A 20,877-nucleotide genomic window follows, 5' to 3' on the forward strand; every position below is an offset into this window, starting at 1 on the left:
TCCCCATCTTCAAAATGTACATACGCAATGTCAATATCGGCTCACAATGATCCTGTGACAAACATCAAAAGAAACAAACTATCAATCCAATTAGCAACATAATCGTTTTATCTAATGAGCTGCCCGTCTGCCAGGGGTATTCATATGACACCCATCTCCAAATCAGGCAGTCTCTGGCTGGATTCACTGAATGGGATGGGGATGAAGAGATTGAGAGGCAGAGCATTCCCCTCTCCCAAGCGCCGGCCATGACATCACATCTCCTAACACACAAAAGGGTCTTTGTCAGTCTTGATTATGACAGACAGACACAGACAGACAGGACCTCTAAAGTTAATCAAAAAGAAAACTTGATTCAAAATCCTGTCGAATTAAGACTCTCGACTCTCAGTTGGACAGGATCCATAATCTATATTATTAATGAAAGATCAGGCATTGGCTTGAGTAAAAAGAGAAAAGGAGCCTGTCCAGCTTAAGGACCACTTGTTGGCTCACACTGTATATCAGCACACATTGAGAGTCCCGATGTGGGTAAAACACTGGCTCAAAAGCAGAACACAACAGAGTCAACTTTTACAATTCGAGCAGAAGCATGTGTTCATCAGGAGAACAGTCCAGTGGTGGACACAGTGCAGCATTAATGATCAGAGTGTTATAGAAATGCATTCACTGATAATTTCTAGATCATGACAAATCAAGTCAATACATGGTTACGTGACGAAAAGAGTTGCAGAGCTCACTGGTCACATGTGCAGTGTGACTTAAGACCATGTGAAGAAGCCACATTATCAGACAGAACTCTACCATCAGGTGTCTTTTGACAGCGCAACGTTGAATGAAAATTTGAACCAGTCTGTTCTTCCAGAGTCCGTAAGCTTCATTACTAGTAGTGCTCCCAGTTGAGAGACGGACATCATACCTATATCAACTTATTCCTCACCTATTGCAATGAGTGGAAAAAACATTTCTGTTTGATAAATACATACAACAGAGTGAGGTCAAATACACATGAAAACAAATTTTTACATTTCAACAAACATATTGCTTCCATCTTTTAAAGGCAAATACAGTGGTCAAAATGCATTCATTTTATAAATTCCAAAAGTATATGAGCAGCTTTACCGGAAATCATAGGAAATATCAGCTAAAGCTTACAAAACGTCAATGTGTGGTATTACAGTGGACATTTTGAAACCATCCAGTCATTTCAGTGTGCTGTGATACATGAGGATGAACAGCAAGGTTTGCTGTGAAAGGTATTTGAAAAACAAAGAGCTCAGCTTGATGGCTAAAATTCATTTCCAGAAGCGCAGCGCTTCCCAAGTAATAGAAATCAGTTCTTCAGACAACCAGTGAGCAAATAGATGCCAGAGCCACAAAGCTGTGACTGTGACAAAGTCAGTGATTTCCTCTTAGCGATGAGTGCAATGAAAAACGAGGCACATACAATAGATCAACCGAATCACCCCGCTGTGATGACCAATCAAGATTCCGATATTTTCATACATGTCGTGAGCCTGGCTACATAAGACAAGTCCGCGTGATCTGAGAATAGGAAACAAGCAAATCGACCAAAAACGGCGGTGGGTGATTAAGGACATGAATGGCTCTAATAGCCAGTGGCTACCAAGCAGCACTAGTCTGCTAGGTAGTAGTTCATCTGCCACTGTTGACTAGTGCACCACATTAAATGTCTTCAGTATCAACACTGGTTATAAACCGTATCCAATGCACAGATGAGACACGCATGGAGAAAAAAAAGAGACACCCAAGGGGCATAGCAGGCAAGAGATTGAGTCCCAGGGTGGAGGCTGTGTTTTCAGTATCTTGGGCACGGGCCTGGAAGACACAGATATCCAGTGGTACCCTCCCCAAGATATCCTTTGGGCCAAACTGAGTGTTTCAGGGACAGCAGGGGTTGTCTATGACCAGCATGGCATCTATACCGTACACTTCCAGCAGGTCCACCAAAAAGGAGCGATCACCCTGGGGGTCCAGCCCCATGGCTCTCACATGCTCAGCAGTCAGGGTGGGATCAGTGCTCCCTGCCACCTCCGACAGCGTCTGGAAGATGCGGTTATTCAGCTCCATGAAGAACCTTGGATAGAGGATAGAAAGATACATTAATCAACGTACAAATACTACAAATGCATAACAACACGACAGGTACTCATATGTGAAAACACAGTCCACTGAATTAAATAATAACCATTAAGTGTGCACCCAAAGTTAAGAAGAAGTCAGCTGGTGGCAGGGCCTTTTCCTATCAGGCCCCGTTCTTCTGGAATAACCTGCCTGTGGCCATCAGACAATCAGAGCCTGTTGAGTCCTTTAAATCCGAACTTAAAGCTCATTCTTTTGCCTTAACCTACAATTAGTTGTCTTTATATTGAGTACTTCACAGCCTCTACTGCATGGCGGGTCGGTTTTTGTCTCAATGAATTTACCAAGCACTGTTCTGCTGACAAGATTATAGAGTACAGATTATTGACTATTGCAAATTGTTCTCTCTCACGTCTTCTCCTTTCTCTTCTTCTGTGTGTTTGAATGGTGTGATGCGAGTCTCCCCCATGTACACATGCAGTCTGTCCTCCTCCCAGGTCTCCATGGTTATGGTGGTCACCACCTGGACACTGCTTGGTATCCTCCTCATCACATTTTTTTTTAATATATCTTATAAATCCATATAATTGGGTGCCCGGGTGGCGTGGCGGTCTATTCCGTTGCCTACCAACACAGAGATCGCCGGTTCAAATACCCTTGTTGCCTCCAGCTTGATCAGGCATCCCTACAGACACAATTGGCCGTGTCCGTGGGTGGGAAGCCGGATGTGGGTATGTGTCCTGGTCGCTGCACTAGCACTTCCTCTGGTCGGTCAGGGCGCCTGTTCGGGGCAGAGGGGGAACTGGGTAGAATGGCGTGATCCTCCCACGTGCTATGTCCCCCTGGCGAAACTTCCCACTATCAGGTGAAAAGAAGTGGCTGGCGACTCCACATGTGTCGTAGGAGGCATGTGATAGTCTGCAGCCCTCCCTGGATCAGCAGAGGGGGCAGATCAACGACCGCGACGGCTCGCAAAAGTGGGATAATTGACCAAGAACAACTGGGAAAAAAAGGGGGGTGTGTGACTGATTTTTTTTCTCGTCTCTTCTCCCATGTATGTGAATGGTGTGCTCTGAGTCTCGTGTGCATATGTAGTCTGTCCTCCTGTCAGGCCTACATCAGTGGCGGCTGGCCAGTACAGGGCGCTGGGGCACCACCCAGCGCCCTGTATTATCAAGAGATGATAATCTACTTAAACATGTTGAATATAATTTAGTTGTATAATGCAAACAATTATGAAATAAAAGTATTTTTCAGTCTGTGAGCGCCTGTCAGCAGCCATTAAATATTGGCTCCAAATGGTATTTGGTTGATTTCTGTCTGAATACATATACTTCCTGGGTGAGGGGCGCCAAACAAATGATACCTTAGGTAAGCTCTCAAACTTTTGGTGAGCAGGTGACCTGAGGCTGCTGCCTAATTGGTTTCTTCAGATTTTCCATGGTGCACAGTTCTGTTTGACCCAGACACTTCCACTTTTATTGGTAGTGAATTGGTATTGTTTTACTGTTTTTTGATCTAATGTGATTGGACAATTCTCGTGGCTGTCAATCATGTTCACACCCACCACGATGCCTCGTCTCAACTGTCAATCATCCACCGTCTACGAACCCTGATAAAATATATAGGCTACATTGTGCTTCTTAATAACTCTGACTGTGTAGACATTAAAGCAGCTTTCAGGTGTGCTGTGCCAAGGTAAATTATGCCCCCCCCCCCGATTTTTAGCACTAGCTGCAACTGGTCTACATGGTGATGCTGGTCATGTGGCTTGGGTCCTGGGCTGTTCCGGTGGCGTCTGGAGACTGCTTGGCATCCTCCTCATCATATTCTTCATATATTTTATAATTCAATAGTAATTCCGTTATCCTCTTCCAATGTTGTATTCTGTAAATTGTGTAAATACAACATCCATTGCACATCTGTCTGTCTCGAGAGAGAGAGCCCTCCTCTGTTGCTCTTCCTGAGGTTTCTTCCTATTTTTTCTCCCGGTTAAAGGGTTGGTTTTTTTTTTAGGGAGTTGTTTCTTATCCAATGCAAGGGTCTAAGAACAGGATGTTTTGTTAACCTGCCCTGCACTGATATCAGATGAGTGAGGAAGTGCAGAAAATTTGCGGCTGGATCATTTTTGAAGCTTCATACACAGGACTGTATGGTCACTCACAAACTGTCGTTTACATGAAGTTCTACTGACATCGTGAATAGCAATTTTTAAAAACGGCTTGTTATAACAATACAATTACATATTAATTTGCGTCTACATTAAACTAAGATATTTCAATGGATTTAAATTTGAGCATTTTTCCCCCTTTTTCCTCCCTAATTGTATCTGGCCAATTACCCAACTCTTTGTCCTGATCTCTGCTCCAACCACCTGCCGATCCAGGGAGGGCTGCAGACTACCACATGCCTCCTCCAATACATGGAGTCGCCAGCCACTTCTTTTCACCTGACAGTGAGGAGTTTTGCCAGGGGGACATAGCGCGTGGGAGGATCACACTATTCCCCCCAGTTCCCCCTCCCCCCCAAACAGGCGCCCCGACCGACCAGAGGAGGTGCTAGTGCAGCGACCAGGACACATACCCACATCCGGCTTCCCACCCGCAGACACGGCCAATTGTGTCTGTAGGGACACCTGACCAAGCCGGAGGTAACACAGGGATTCAAACCGGCAATCCCTGTGTTGGTATGCAACAGAATAGACTGCTACGCTACCCAGACGGCCTAATTTTTGCATTATTATTTGCTAAAACATACACATTTATGGGCTTCTTTCCCCGCACTGGTAGCCATGTTCCATGTTACACTGCCTCAATTCACAAAGCGTTCTGAGAATTTTCTTCTACCACTCCGTTTGGAGTCTACATTTGAAAACGCCCCATTTACGGGGCCCTTTGGAGGGACAGAGGACCACTACCCCTCGATCCCCAAAAGAAACGGGACACCCTCCCCTACGCGGCTACGTGCAATATGGAGGGGTAGGGCCAAGTGGTGAGGCCAAGGGGGAGAGTTGGGATTGGGCCATAGATTCTGGTCAAAGAAGGAACTCACAGAATGAAGAGATCCTCTTCATTTGATGTGCAGTCTCCTTCCACCTCCTGCGAGTAAAGTAGCATTTGCCTAGAGACAAAAACATCAATGATGGTCCTCATATTTCTTGATCAAATTCCACAATTTTCCATCAAATATAGGACAAAATAGTCCTTTAATTGATGGAAATGGTCAATACATATTCAGATCTACCTTTTCTTTTAATTCAGCAATTTATTATCTAATATTTTAACTGCTACCACTTGTGCTAAAATTGCTATTTCAGGTCTCATTTCATCTTCTGGTATCCAGATCTGCCAGCAACCATGCTTTACAATGAATGCACAACTGCTTGATTGGGAACAAATTGTGAAGACATTTGTAAAATGTTATGGATTTTTCATATCTGGAGAACACAATGTTCAAATTTCACAACTTATGAAGAATTTCAATTGCCAAGGGAACCCTGTATAAACTAATGGCAATCCATGAGGGAAAATCAAGTACAGTTAATATTGCAAAGTGGCATCAGAGTAATGTGTTAAGTATTTTACAGTACAGTTAACGCTAGTTTGGTAATATTTAACAGTATGGTGAGTACCTCTGTTCACTGAGCTTCCGGTATTTTTCCTTGTCTGCCCCATTCAACCGGAGCAGGGGATGTAAGCTATCTCTGTGTGTTTTCACATTCTGGTTATCAACGTAGACGTCATAAAGCTCCTTCTTCTCCTCAAAAATTTTCTCTGTGGTGCCTTCAAATACACAAAACACGCTCATACATCTGTAAACATCGCTGTGCATTACAAACACTAAATCAAAAAAGCTCTTCCAAACTTCACTCACAGGCCACGTATGACAGCTCGGATTCCAGGGCAGTGATGTCAGCTATGTTGATGTAGAAGAAAGGACGGAACTCGGGCACAGAGACACCGATTCCAGGTAAAGAGACATTGGCCAGGCAGCAACAGCAGTATACTGAAAAACCACATGAACAATATTAGAGGAATCGGCTTCACGGCAAGAGAGTATTACCTTTACTGTCATATTTAGGTTGTAGCATTGAAATATTTGTTTATATATTGTATATATAATGTAAAGTGTGTGTGTGTGTGTGTGTGTGTGTGTGTGTGTGTGTGTGTGTGTGTGTGTGTGTGTGTGTGTGTGTGTGTTCAAGCCTCTTACCCCTGTAGCAGACCACACCAACAGGTGGAGGCGAGAAAATGAGGATACGTTTCCTAAGCAGCGCAAACTTCCACAGCACCATGATCTGCTCTCCGAAGAAGCGGATGAACTGGGACATGCAGCCGGCTGGGTGGGTAATCTGCCGGAGGCAAATAATGACAAAGGCAAAATAATTTTTTTCATTCTGCACATTTTGAAAGCATTCTAGTGAGGCTGTACCTCGCATCAAAAACAATATAATTGAGCAAACAAATTCCTCTTTTGTGTCCGGGTAGCGTGGCGGTCTATTCCGTTGCATACCAATACAGGGATCGCCGGTTCGAATTCCCGTGTTACCTCCGGCTTGGTTGGGCGTCCCTACAGACACAATTGGCCATGTCTGCAGGTGGGAAGCCGGGTGTGGGTACGTGTCCTGGTCGCTGCACTAGCGCCTCCTCTGGTCAGTTGGGGCGACTGTTCGAGGGGGAGGGGGAACTGGGGGGGGGGAACAACGTGATCCTCCCAAGCGCTACGTCCCCCTGACAAAACTCAAAACTCGTCACTGTCAGGTGAAAAGAAGCAGCTGGTGACTCCACATGTATTGGAGGAGGCATGTGGTAGTCTGCAGCCCTCCCCGGATCGGCAGAGGGGGTGGAGAAGCAACGACAGCTCGGAAGAGTGGGGTTATTGGCCAAGTACAATTGGGGAGAAAAGTGGGGGGGGGGTCCTTTTTATATATATATATAAAATAACATAACATGATAAGTTTCACAATTCAGTGGATGGGTATTGGTACAAACAAAATTTTATTTTCATATAATAACTTAAATCACTTAACATGATAAGTTTCAATATTCAATAGGTAGGTATCTGCTACTATCGAGTATCGGTACTAAAAATTACACCAGTATCAGTTTTTCATGGCGTGTTCCTGGGTTGCACATGTTCAGGTGTTTCCTAACCTTCATCTCTGGGTGCATACAGCGGTTGATGGTGGTAGCACTCCAGGTTGGACAGGCAGTGACTATGCCATTTCCAGTCAGGGGTAGGACAGCTTTCTTATCCTCATAGAAGGCTTCCAGAGGAGAGTACTGACCAGGGCACTGCAGCTGGTGTCTGCAAGACAATGATAAGACTGCCTTATAAATTGAAACTGATGATGCATAACAACAGAAATCAATATATAATCTATAAAGACAGAGAGAGAGGTCTGAGGTTTGTGTAGATAAGTAGCTTGCAGAAAATTATTTCACAGTACAAAAATGTTATCAGATCAGGGCCTTGCTTTAAGACACATTGGTGGTGGGTAGCCCCCGAGTTATCAATGCAAACTTGAATGTTTCATGAAGCACATTTATATACAGGCTCTATTCATTATTTTAGGGTCACTAGCATGTCAAAGGCAAGTGTAATGAAAAGGATACATGACTGCAGTCTATCATCCATGTTCAGCCCTACACTTAATTCATTTGCCTTCAATGCAGATTTTAGTCATACCAAAGTTATGGTAACCTTGCAGAAACTGTAGCCTAGATTACCATACTCTGTTTAGATAAGGCACTCAACAGTAAAGGGAGTGTTCTGTATTTCCAACTTGAAACATGAGCTGTGCCTTATACTGTGTGCATAGTCAAAGAGGAGAAAGCCTTCCGAGGGAGGACTGAAGCAGAAGGGCAGAGTTAGTGAAGAGAGACTGTCAAGGTTTCTTCCATTTCAGTGCTTATACTTCATACAAAAACTGCATATAAATGGGCTCCTGTGACGATGGCAGTAGCTGGGACTCGGGGCTCATGTTTAATAGATGAGAACATTTAAAAACACAGGAGGGAGGACTGGAGAAGGCAAATAAAAAGAAATCTGTGAGCAAGAAAGAGTAAGGACTAGCCCATATGTGACACAAGCCTCTTTCACACCAAAATGCTGGTGTCTCCCTAGGTTTCAAATACTGGGATTGTTGCTAAAACCCCATTTTCATATTACCAACTCGATCCTAGCTTTTTCCTGGAGAGCCCCATGTTGGACACACCCAGCAAAACCCTGCATTTTAGTTACGTCAGTTCCCGTCTGGTACTACGATAATCTCTGTATCATCATCTACTTTATTCTGCACTTCAAATATGGTGAGTAAACTAGATTATTCCTATGTGTTGCCTAAGAAGGAACATTTGGCTGGCAGAATGCAAATTTGCCACCTGCTTTGAATATGCATACCCAAAATGTGAATATTTATTTTCATTGGCTGCAAGTTCCACACAATCTGTCAACACATGAAATGTACCAATGCTGGGATTTTGTGAGGCCCATTCACAGAGACACAGCTCCAGGAAAATGCTTTACCAAACCTAAGAGAATTGCTGCATCACAGCCAGGACCGTTTTCTAAAGATTTTGAGGCACAGACCCTCTAACAGCAAAGGTGATTCCAGTAAAAACCTAGGATCTTAGTTAGGTGTAAAAGGGGTAAAAGAGAAAAGAAATGGTTATGCAAATTTTACGAATAAGGATGCATGATATTGACATTTTTGCCGATATCTGATTATTTTCATGGTAATTTCTTCTGATACAGACATTTTTTGTTTCATTGCAATACAACCATGTGTCTTAGTTTCAGCCAGTGGCGTTTACCTGCCATCATACTGTAACTGTGATACTAGCTGCAGATGCGGACATCTAAAAAACACCACTTCATTTGTACCTGTCCTGGTTTATTTCAAACACTAAACTGTTTCCAAACATCTGGATTAAACACTTAAGTAGAAGAGCACAAAGTTCTTCAATTTAAATGGAGAAAACACGTCACATTTATTTGGTCATAACATTTTCAGAAATGTTTGCTCTCGCATTTGTTCTGCAACAGATGAGATCGCTCCTTAAAGTGCCACTTTGAAATTGTTGCCTTAACAGAAAACAAAGGCAACAGTTTCGTTAATATCAAAAGGGGCCTACATTTCTTTGCAGGCTGTAGTGTGACCTGCCTTTCCATCAACGACTGCTGTCACCGTTGGCACAAAATTCATGCATCGTCATATCGGTGTGACATATTGGGCATAATTTTGACATCTGTCCTGATACAGATAACACCGATAAGCTGACCAACATATCATGCACCCCTATTTAAGAACAGAGAACAAGAGCCATAGCCAAAACGAAAGACAGCACACACATAGACATACCTGCATGCACACACACACACACACACACACACACACACTTTAATCACCAATACACATACAAACACACTCTTAACATTTCTTACCTAACTTGGTTCTCTAAAAATTGCATGTAACGGTAAAGGAGGGTGTAGGAGGGAGACAGAATACCCACAGACTTCATCCGTGCTCCTCGCTCCAGCTCACTCTCCACAGGCATGTTAGCAAAACAGGCCAGCCCGAAGTAACAGCCTTTACGAAAATATCTACGCAGGGACATCAGAAAAGACAGTGTATTGTAGTGGTGATTTCCAACATGGACAATATGATCCAGAGAAATAAACATTCAGTATCATTGTCGTCTAACCAAGGACTTCAAATTGTATGATCTTTGACTGCCTTTTCATAGTTTATCTACCATATACAAAGGAAATACTTACATAAAGTCATTGGCAATCCGATGGGAGCCACTGGCCATTGACTTGAACTCGACTCCATCTAGATTCATGTCTTGAGGCAAACACCACTCTACCATATTGCCTGCCACACACATGTACAGATGCACATGCAGATATGCACCCCCATACACAAAGACACACAGGATTGATACAAGTCATTGATTTTTTTTCCCCACATGTCTCAGTGTTTTCACTCTTACTGGTTACTTCCTCATTTCAGTGCTTTCACTCCAACTGGCTACTTACTCAAGACTTTTTTTTGTTTGTAGAAAAGTAGAAGAGTGAAGGAAAAGAAAGTCTGCAAGTAGATACAGTAAGTAGAAGATGAGTCACCATATGCAATGACATGTGACAAATGAATAGGAATATGTAGAGTTCTGTTCCAAGGACCTCACATAATGAAATACCTCAAGATCTGTATATTGTTTTTGTCTTCCTCTAATTCCATCACAAGAAAGCCAAAGGCAAATGTTCATGTATAGAGAATTTGTTTTCTTCTACTCTTAACCCCCCCCACACACACACACACACGCACACACACACACACACACACACACACACACACACACACACACACACCATTTCCCTGAAGGTTCATCTTTTGAAGACCAGTGCTGCGCAGCAGGATGGATACACCTTTTTAGCAGCATGTGACTCAAGTCAAACCTTCAAACAAGTAGGGTATGACAATATGTTTTAATTAAAAAAGATAAAGTGACAGAAGGGCTGGACTAGGCATCACACGACATCATCATTCAACCCACTACTCAGTCACCAGCTTTTTCCCACCCACTTTGCCATCACAATTGCACTTATTGAGTCCAATTTTATTTGTATAGCCCTAAACACAATTCAGACCAAGAGGGTTTTACAATCACATTACATTATGCAACAGATAAAAATAAAATAGGTGCAAATACTGTTAAGTGATAAGGAAAACCTTGTCATCATGACAAACTCGGGTTATTTTACACAATAGCAATATATATATATATATATATATATATATATATATATATATATATATCATGGTTTCTGCTCACATATGCAAAAATGCCATATTCAAAAACCCAACTGAAATTCATCACATTGAACTGTTTTGTCACGTTAAGTATAACATCCAACCAAAACTATTTTAGTCCTCATTTAATGAGAAATTTTTGGTAATAGATTCTCATTACCATTAATTTAGACAGCAAAAATGTGTGCCACAACAAGACAATGTCCGAATTTCATCGTCAAACAATACCACTGAAAGACAATAAAAGATAATTACAAACTACCTCCCAACCCTAGGTGCAAATGCATGACACCCCTTATTCTTGGGGGGGGGGGAATCTCAGGCAGAGCATCAGAGGAGGGATCCCTAGACATTCAATAAACAGGTGCTAAGTGAGCAGAGTCGTTTGGGCTGGGCAATAATTAATCATTATCGTTCATCATCTTTCAGTGGTATTGTATTGGGATGAAATTTGGATATTGTCATATTATGATACACAGTTTTGTTGTCTGAATTGAACAAGAATTCACAACCTAAAATTTCTAACAAGGGAGTATTATTTGAAACTAATTTTGGTTTGATATACTTTACATAACCGAACGCGGTATCATTATCATGATATTTTCCATATCGCCCAGTACTACTTTGTAGTCAGGCAGCGGCGCCGTACTGGGGGGGCGGGGGGCGGGGTTAGGACATCTCCAGGAGGCCCTCGGAAATATAGGACCATAAGGTGAATAACTTTTTATTTGTAAGTGTGATATCCTTTCACCCGCCCTTGTCATGAATCCTATCAGACTCCTTTGTTTGTATTTTTAAATTACTCTTCCATGAACGTCAAAAGACAAGAGCAATATGGTCTCATCTGCATATATTCATCTAAGAGCATGAATCACCACTCAAGGAGGCACGTATCGATTACACAAAGTTATGCCACTGCTCACCTGATCTCGTATCAAAGGTAACAACAAACACGGCCACGATCTGGTCCTTTTCCTCCCACTGCGCCTTCACCGACAGACCAGGGAAAGTGTGATCCGCACCGAGGGCTGCCCAGCCCGGCCCGGAGTGTTCAGTCCGAAGACGGACCGGGCTGGCATCCTCGCCGGCAACAACAGCTGTTACACCTGGACCCCTTGGGGTGGTGGTGCTCCACCCAGCATCGGGTGCAGAGCCACCCGGAGTTTCTCTCTCTGACGGTGGACTTCTACGCAGTGGGCTCTCCTTCACGGCTGTTGGAGGAGGAGGAGGAGGAGGCGGCGGCGGAGGCGGCACCGCCCGGTTCGGTCCGGCCGATGGGATCTCTTCCCAGTCGAGCAGCGGAGCGCGATCCGACTGCTCAACCATCGTCGCTACAGAGAAATTCTCCCCAACAGAGATTCAAACGACACGAAACTCGACCGATTTCCGCGAATGACGAACCACCTAAACGACCCGCCGCAAACTAAACCATGGTCCCTCGCTTCTCCCTCGGCTGTGTTTTGCTATTTTGTAAGCGTGTCACATACTCCCGGACGGGCGGTCTCCTACGGATACTGTTTTGATGACGTCGATGCTTCCGGTCACATGGGCTCATTAAAATTAAACAGTGGCCTATTTTTATTTTTATTTTTTTTAAAACACGTGTTGTTTTCCGTGCAGTCGTTCCTCGTAGCCAATTGCCCCTCTCCCCCTTTAAGTGACTCTGTCACTCCAGTCAATAATATTATTATAATATTTTAACAAATAATTATTTCAGAAAACCTTAGTTAGAAATTGTTCATCGACCGCGTCTTGAACCATCAGGTGTGTTGCTTATGAATTATGTATCGCCGAGCCAACTGATTGGGTAAATGTACTAACCGGGATGCGTGATGCATTTAAGCAGGAAGTTACCTGCGTGCGCAGAGCGAGATTTAAGCGTGGTGGTGGTGTTGGTGTTGGTGTGACGGGATTTGGTCGTGAGTGTGTCTTGGGCGTTTATTGCGATTATAAAAACTCAGCAGACACTGCTACTATGCAATGCGTGTCTTTTACTTAGAGGCCGTTTAGAGCTTTATTGCAGCAACGCTTCAAAACCGGGGACATGATTTGTTATACACAGAGCAATCAGACGTAGAAATCAGTATTTTTGTATTTTCTCGAACCCTTCCCATAAATCAGGGCCCAAGCATGGCGACGGTCTTTGACGGCATTTCCCAGCAGCTGGATTTCTCACATTTTGGAGATGATGGGAGCAGCAGTGAAAATAGTTCAGACGATGGCCCAGCGAGGTTCTCCAGAATCGTCAGTCCTAGCTCTGTGTGCAGGACTCCCAGGATCCACCGTTGTCGAACCATCATCCCATCCCCATCCATAGAGCCCAACAACACTATACCTTATATCGCCTGGAGGAAACTTAGACTTTGTGACTCTCCCAACACACCCAAGGTGAATGTGGATCAAATTTCTCTTTTCTCTACAGCTCTTCCATTTGATTAATATAATTGCTGTGTCTCTAAATATCGTAAGTCTTTCTCTGTGGTACTGACAGATATGCTTAAAAATGTCAGATGATTCCTTTTTCAGATTACAACGCTGGACAAAAAAGAAAAAAAATGTCACGATAATCTGGAAATTTTACATGACACGATACTTGCTTACATATGCAAAAAAATACAATGTTTAAGAATCTAACTGAAGTGCATCACATTCAACTGTTTGGTAATGTACGGTGCAATATCAAAACCAAAACTAGTTTTCAAATAATGCCCATTTAAATATTTCAGACCTCATTTTGTGAAAATTGATTCTTATTATCATTGCTTTAGACAAATTGTGCATCACAATGCAACAATATCCAAATTTGATCCTGATGTAACAACAAATTGCACATATTCTTTTTATTTTTCCCCTTTCAGAGTCTGTTGTCCATGTCATCCAGGCCTTTCTGCAGCAGTAAGAGAAGTCACAGTCAGAGGGGTCTGCGTTTTGTCACAGCCTCTGCCGGCACCCCACAGTGCGGCTGTCGGGTGCCCTCTGTTAATGTGAACCCCTTCACCACTGACATAGTTCGCAGATGCAGTGAGAACCACAAGCAGAAGAATTGTTGGAGTGATGATGATGATGAGGATGATGATGATTATGGACAAAGGTGAAATAAAATCCAGCAAGTGTGTGCTGGGAGATTAGCTCTGTCTAGTAAGAGTTAAGAGACCCAGATTTTCTGCAAAGTTGATCCAAAAGCTGCAATTAGGCCATGCAATTCAAAAGATTCTTGAAATAAAAATTGATAATAGCTAAGTCATTGTAAAGCATATTTATCCCATATAAACATACATAAATTATGGCCATATCAGCTTTTTTTTAAACCATAGTAGGCACTGAAACTGATAACCGCTCTTTGTATAGTTTGAGTCCCTTTCACACTGACTGATTTGAGTTTTCTATATGGTGGTGGAGTAGTCCAATTGGTTTATACATGTGGGTAGGTTAACAAAATGGTTTCATTTCCTGTTTTGAGTGCCTGTTCTTTAACAAAAATTGATAATTTATGTAAGTTGACACCACTGTGAACCCCATGAATAATACAAATCTTTTTGGAGTAGCAACAGGTTTTGTGTGGGCTCGGCTTGCTGTGAGATTCACGGTCAGTTTCTCTTCTCAGATTGAAACACAGCCTTGCATCATCAGAAGAGGACGACGAAGCGTTTCTTCCACCAAAGGTGAGACTATTTTTATCTGTGGTCTCTGGCGAATAACCTCGCTCACTGTTGCTTAGATCTGAGCTCATCATCAGGCTTTGTCATCCTTGGCTGCCTCTGCAGTTCCTGTCTCGTCCAAAATTAATATGTTGATGTTCACTCCCACTTCCACACTTTCTCCGGGGGAATATTCCAAAGAAAAGAGCTGTCATGCACCTCACGAAACCGTTTGTGGAAGTGTTGCCATACTTGGAGACGTGTTGGTAGAAATCCAAGCGCCTATAAAATGAGACGAGCACTGAGCCTGCTCTGTCCAAACTGGAGAAAACGTCATAGATCGGGGTTAGCCTGATTGTACTTGCTGATGTGTCCGCCTCCTGTCGAAATTCTTTGATCTCATCACAAGGCCTTCCATCTGTTTGTCTGACAGAAGCAGGCTGTTCAAGCATTAATGCTGTCACGCTATGAGAGTGAGTTCCTGGAGCTGGAGTGCATTGGCAAAGGAGAATTCGGAGCCGTCTTCAAGTGTCTGAAGAGGCTGGATGGCTGCTTGTATGCCATCAAACGCTCTCGCTGGCCACTTGCAGGCTCTGCCAATGAGTGAGTCAACAGCATGGCTCTTATTCAACAAATGTAAACATGGTGCCCGTCTTAGTCAAGTAGATCAGTCAGTTTTGAATGTGAAATAAATAGTATCTATGTGACGTGTGGTGCCATAATTAAAAATGGAGATGGCCCTCTTCCAGACAAGAACTGATAAAATCTAACAATGAATATATGATTTATGCCTTCCCAGGCAGTTGGCCCTAAAAGAGGTGTATGCACATGCTGTTCTTGGGCATCATCCACATGTTGTTCGCTATTATTCAGCATGGGCCGAAGATGATCACATGATTATTCAGAATGAGTACTGTGATGGTAAGTTTAGGGAAGAATTAAAATGACCGGAAAATTCTTCATGTTCTGGTGAGTTGACATAAATGAGGAGTTTACATACACTCTGAGTAAGTACCACCCCATGCCCGTGTAACCCAGGTGGGAGTCTCTATGATGCCATTGTGAAGAAGGCGCTGCAAGATGAACTGTTTTCAGAAGCCGACTTGAAGGACCTTCTTCTACAGGTCTCCATGGGTCTTAAGTACATCCATGGCTCAGGCCTAGTTCATTTGGACATCAAACCTGGTAAGTGTCTTCATCGGTTTACTTTGCCGTTTCCATTTTTGTTGTTGTTATTTTTTCAGTCTAAAACTAATAATTATTCACTCATGGAAATTACATTACATTACAGTCATTTAGCCGACGCTTTTATCCAAAGCGAAAATGCACTTGATACTGCATGTCAAGGTTTTTTGTTCATTTGTGTTTGTAGGTAATATATTCATCTGTCAGAAGCCCGGTACAAGTGTAGTTTTTGATGGGGAGAGTGAGGAGGACGATGACGGCGGCTCTTCACCAGGAGTCATTTACAAAATTGGTATGTCACATCCATTGTTTCATAAAGTTCTTATTCTTAGCAGTTCTGCATCATTCTCTGGAACATGACGTTTTTCAGGGGACCTTGGTCATGTGACATCTATAAATAGTCCTCAAGTGGAAGAGGGGGACAGTCGCTTTCTGGCCATTGAGGTCTTGCATGAGGTGAGGTGGCCTTGTATATCCTGTTTATAAGCTTTTATGCAACAGTTGGAGTTTAATTCACCAAAAAATACATAGGTGTATGGCATACAGTGAAAATGAGTCACCCTCTGGTTGTGTGTGTGTGTGTGTGTGTGTGTGTGTGTGTGTGTGTGTGTGTGTGTGTGTGTGTGTGTGTGTGTGTGTGTGTGTGTGTGTGTGTGTGTGTGTGTGTGTGTGTGTGTGTGTGTGTGTGTGGAGAGATGGCGAGATAGATACTTTACCGAGGGAAATTAAATCGCATTACAGCTTATATAATCCAAAGGCACACAATATTAAAAATACACACAATTGCAAGAATATAAAGCAAAAACTTCATATATAATATACATATGCACACCACATGGCTAATACGTAGTGTGGACACCTGAACATCACACCCATAACAGCTTCCACTCTTCTGGAAAGGCTTTTCCACTAGATTTTGGAACATGGCTGTAAGGATTCACTCCCATTCAGCTATAAGAGCCTTAGTGAGGTCAGGCACTGATGTTTGGGAGAAGGCCTGGCTCACAGTCGGCATTCCAATTCATCCCAAAGGTGTTGGATGGGGTTGAGGTCAGGGCTCTGTGCAGGCTAGTCAAGTTCTTCCACACGAAACTCTGCAAACCATTTCTTTATGGACCTCGCTTTGTGCATGGAGGCATTGTCATTCTGAAACAAGAAAGTGCCTTCCCCAATCCAGCCAACGCTTGGCATTGTGCATGGTGATCTTAGGCTTGTGTCGGCTGCTCAGCCATGGAAACTCATTTCATGAAGCACCTGACCAACAGTTCTTGTGCTGATGTGGCTTCCAGAGGCAGTTTGGGACTCTGTAGTCAGTGTTGCAACCAAGGACAGTTGATTTTTATATGCTCCAGCACTCGGCGGTCCCGTTTCATTTCAACTTCACAATAAAAGACTTACAGTTAGTTGACCAGGGCAGATCTAGCAGGGCAGAAATTTGACCAACTGATTTGTCGGAAAGGTGGCATCCTATGACAGAGCCACGTTGAAAGTCACTGAGCTCTTCAGTACAACCCATTCTACTGCCAATGTTTGTCTATAGAGACTGTGTGGCTGTATGCTTGATTTTATGTACCCGTTAGCAAAGGGTTTGGCTGAAATAGCCAAATCCACTCATTAGAAGAGCTGTCCACATACTTTTGCCATATAGTGTGGTGTTTTTTTTTTGTTTGGATTTTTCCCCCCTTTTTCTCCCCATTTGTACACGACCGATTACCCTACTCTTCTGAGCCATCCCGATTGCTGCTCCACCCCCTCTGCTGATCCGGGGAGGGCTGCAGACTATCACATGCCTCCTTTGATACATGTTGAGTCGCCAGCTGCTTCTTTTCACCTGACAGTGAGGAGTTTCACCAGAGGGATGTAGCATGTGGGAGGATCACGCTATTCCTCCCCCAGCCCCCCAACAGGTGCCCCGATCAACCAGAGTAGGCACTAGTGCAGTGATCAGGACACATACCCACATCCACCTTCCCACCCACAGACACGGCCAATTGTGTCTGTAGGGATGCCTGACCAAGCCGAAGGTAACACGGGGATTCAAACCGGCAATCCCCATGTTGGTAGGCAACGGAATAGACCACCACGCCACCCGGACCCCCCATTTTTTTTTAAACATTTAATAGTTCATGGCCGTATATATCCCAAAAAGCCTGCAATTCCAATAAGTGTGCTTGTATGAATTTGTAATGATTTTTCAAAAATTGGGTCAATGTAGAAATGAATGTTCCTCTCTGGTAGTAACGTAACCAGAAAGTGTTTCTCACTCCACAGCCTATTGGACCTCACTGAGACTTACATTGGAGCTATAAAGCTCAAATGCAGTTTGCATTTGGATGATGCATGGCCTGGCGGCCTGTCCAGGGTGTCTCCCCACCTGCCACCCAGTGACTGATGGGATAGGCTCCAGCATCCCGCGACCCTGACAGCAGGATAAGTGGTTTGGATAATGGATGGAATGGATGACATTTTTTTTCCTTCTCCCTCTCCTGCAGGATTACAGCCATCTCCCGAAGGCAGACATCTTTGCTCTTGGCCTTACTGTGCTGCTAACAGCTGGGGCTCCCCCTCTGCCTCAAAATGGAGATAAGTGGCATAACCTCAGAAAGGGTCAGCTACCAAGCCTGCCACAAGAGCTCTCACTTCCCTTCAAAAGCCTCATTCAGGTAAGCATTTTTAGGCTGTTACCTCTGGCATAAGAAAATCTGACAGTCCCTGCTGAATAATATGATGGTTGGAATTTGTGATCTGCTTTCTTCTTGTTAATTTATGGTAGTGCCACAAAACCATGACTGTTTTGTTATCAGCATAACTTGCTGAAAATGTGTCTTTCTGTCAGTTGTTGCTGGATCCTGAGCCGACAAAACGTCCTTCCGCCAAGGCACTTTGCAAGCACCCAGTCCTGGGAAAGGAGAGAACTGAGAGACTGGCTGCTGAGCTCAGAAAAGAGCTCAACGTGGAAAAGTTCAGGACAGCCATGCTTGAGAAGTAAGAACAGACCATATGGGATAAGTTTTCAGTTGTGTCTCCCATTCAGGGTTTCAGGCTGTTGATAGATTTAATGTTCTGTGATCAACAGCTGCATGGATAAATTCTAATATTATTCATTTTTTTGTGATGTCATTCAAACTTAATATCTTCAAATTTAACATTTTCCTTTAAAGCAAAGCCATCAATTTTTTTTGGGGGGGGGCTTCCCCCCCCTTTTTTTTCCCTAGTTGTACTTGGCCAATTACCCCACTCTTCCAAGCTATTCCAGTCACTGCTCCACCCCCTCTGCTGAGCCGGGGAGGGCTGCAGACTACCACATGCCTCCTCTGATACATGTGGAGTCACCAGCCGCTTCTTTTCACCTGACAGTGAGGAGTTTTGCCAGAGGGATGTAGCACGTGGGAGGATCACACTAGTTCCCCCTCCCATCCCCGAACAGGCACCATGACCAACCAGAGTAGACACTAGTGCAGCGATCAGGACACATACCCACATCTGGCTTCCCACCCATAGACATGGCCATTTTTGTCCATAGGGATGCCCGACTAAGCCAGAGGTAACATGGGGACTTGAATTGGCAATCGCCGGTTAGGTAGGCAACAGAATAGACAGCCACGCCACCCGGATGCCCCTCATCAATTCGTTTTTACATTATAGTAATCATTATTTGCATTGGGTTAAAAAAAAAAGTTTCATCTGTAACTGGTGGAGTAGCCCTAATTTTGTTGCTGTGGTTGTGTTCGGTGGTGGTTGTTTGTTGTTGTTTGCAGTGCTTAGCTACATTAGATATATGCACCATGTTATACATTCTGAGGTTGTAAGCTTCGATGATTAAATGAGACTTATCCTCACATGGTCATTCTTTCATTATAGAAACCAAAATTACTTATGTATGCAACACAATGGGCATCATTCATCAATCATTTGTATGTACAAATTTGTTCTTACACACACATGGGATTTTTTAGCCCTGAAGTTTGTCTCAGAAGCCAGTGTAGAACCTGGGTAACCCCTGAATTTGGACACCAACAGGCTAAGACTGATGTCTTTGCTCGTTGCAAGAAACAATAGATGTTATGGGGAAGGAATTACAAATAACCATCAGGCTTTGCTTCTGACTGTCGAACAATCTTGAGAGCCAAAAAAATTCTATGGGTGTGTAAACAAATTTGTACGTATGTATAAACAATTAATGAATGAGGCCCAATGACATTATCGATATGTACCTTGTTCTATGTGACTAAACAAATTGTTTTATTTTCCACAGGGAGCTCAATGAGGCTCGTTTGTCATCTCAACAGACCCCTTCCCCTAAACTACAGCTCCATTTAAAGACAGGCTCTCTAACAGGAAGAAGGCTAGTTGGTAGAAAAACTGTCCGATCCATGAGCTTTGACTGCCCAGGGTATAATATCTGATGTGTCATTGTTAAGCCTAGATGCCTTTTGCTTTTATCTCACCCGATGTTACAGTTCCATTTATGACCATTTTGCATCCCCTCCTAATAGGCTTAAAATATTTTTTTATTGCATCAAATGGCCATAACCCAAGGAACGTGAAATGACCAAACATAAAGTAAAGGACTTGGGTGGCTGTGATTGAAATAACTGGATGGCTCCTTTTTACATGTTTACTTGTCCAGCCACTTGGCACACCAAGGACCAGTATCCTGGACACAGGTTAAGCCTAGTCCTGGATTAAACTCAATTTCAAATGGAGATTCTCCATACAAAAGTCAATTTAGTCCAGGACTAGGCTTAATCTGTGTACAGGGAAATGGCCCCAAAAATTTTGGAAAGCCACGTATTTAACTGTGATTATAATCAGTCCTCCTTTTATCCTTTGAAACCAGAGGCATTGTGGGGTGATTGATATGGTCATAACCACTGCGGATAACTTGTGAATGTAACCTCATGAGGATTTTTTTTTTACAATGTGAATAAACGTTTTTAGCATTTTATCTGTTGGATTTTTTTGTATTCTTAACGAGCAGTTACCAAGTTAGGTATCCTGTTAAGTATTTTCTTAAGGACTAATTTTAGAATCTTAAAAACAACCAAGAAACCACAATAGAAAGCCCTAGTGAGGGAATTTCCAAAGGGGGATTCTTCGACGGTTTATCTGTAGTTGCAGAGCAACTGTAAA

At 43.3% G+C, this 20,877-nt stretch overlaps 2 protein-coding genes across 2 annotated transcripts; one reads left to right on the top strand and one right to left on the bottom strand.

Annotated features, from left to right (window-relative positions):
• Positions 1 to 331: 331 nt before the first annotated feature.
• On the bottom strand, positions 332 to 12,564 carry dennd11 (DENN domain containing 11). Its single transcript, XM_056281367.1, has 9 exons — positions 11,845 to 12,564; positions 9,883 to 9,982; positions 9,550 to 9,708; positions 7,257 to 7,410; positions 6,316 to 6,454; positions 5,977 to 6,108; positions 5,735 to 5,885; positions 5,155 to 5,223; positions 332 to 2,098 (listed from the first exon to the last, which is right to left on the bottom strand). Exons 1-9 carry the CDS (start codon positions 12,245 to 12,247, stop codon positions 1,903 to 1,905), a joined length of 1,503 nt encoding a protein of 500 aa, XP_056137342.1. The 5' UTR covers positions 12,248 to 12,564; the 3' UTR covers positions 332 to 1,902.
• Positions 12,565 to 13,051: 487 nt separating this feature from the next.
• wee2 (WEE2 oocyte meiosis inhibiting kinase) lies at positions 13,052 to 20,667 on the top strand. Its single transcript, XM_056282214.1, has 11 exons — positions 13,052 to 13,309; positions 13,780 to 14,012; positions 14,526 to 14,583; positions 14,993 to 15,162; positions 15,359 to 15,480; positions 15,598 to 15,744; positions 15,932 to 16,036; positions 16,115 to 16,200; positions 18,237 to 18,407; positions 18,581 to 18,729; positions 20,000 to 20,667. The coding sequence occupies exons 1-11, from the start codon at positions 13,052 to 13,054 to the stop codon at positions 20,148 to 20,150; spliced, it is 1,650 nt and encodes a 549-aa protein (XP_056138189.1). The 3' UTR covers positions 20,151 to 20,667.
• Positions 20,668 to 20,877: the final 210 nt, after the last annotated feature.

The sequence above is a fragment of the Lampris incognitus genome, chromosome 6 (assembly GCF_029633865.1).
Source record: "Lampris incognitus isolate fLamInc1 chromosome 6, fLamInc1.hap2, whole genome shotgun sequence".
NCBI lineage: Eukaryota > Metazoa > Chordata > Actinopteri > Lampriformes > Lampridae > Lampris > Lampris incognitus.

What these genes read in the sequence shown, in the direction of transcription:
- dennd11 (XM_056281367.1), bottom strand. Translation starts at nt 12,247, where the DNA reads ATGGTTGAGCAGTCGGATCGCGCTCCGCTGCTCGACTGGGAAGAGATC. An exon ending in CGAGCTGTCATACGTGGCCT is followed by an intron (nt 5,886 to 5,976) that starts GTGAGTGAAGTT and finishes GTGTATTTGAAG; the next exon opens with GCACCACAGAGAAAATTTTT. An exon ending in CGGAAGCTCAGTGAACAGAG is followed by an intron (nt 5,224 to 5,734) that starts GTACTCACCATA and finishes TTTTGTCTCTAG; the next exon opens with GCAAATGCTACTTTACTCGC.
- wee2 (XM_056282214.1), top strand. Translation starts at nt 13,052, where the DNA reads ATGGCGACGGTCTTTGACGGCATTTCCCAGCAGCTGGATTTCTCACAT. An exon ending in ACTCTCCCAACACACCCAAG is followed by an intron (nt 13,310 to 13,779) that starts GTGAATGTGGAT and finishes TTCCCCTTTCAG; the next exon opens with AGTCTGTTGTCCATGTCATC. An exon ending in CTTGCAGGCTCTGCCAATGA is followed by an intron (nt 15,163 to 15,358) that starts GTGAGTCAACAG and finishes ATGCCTTCCCAG; the next exon opens with GCAGTTGGCCCTAAAAGAGG.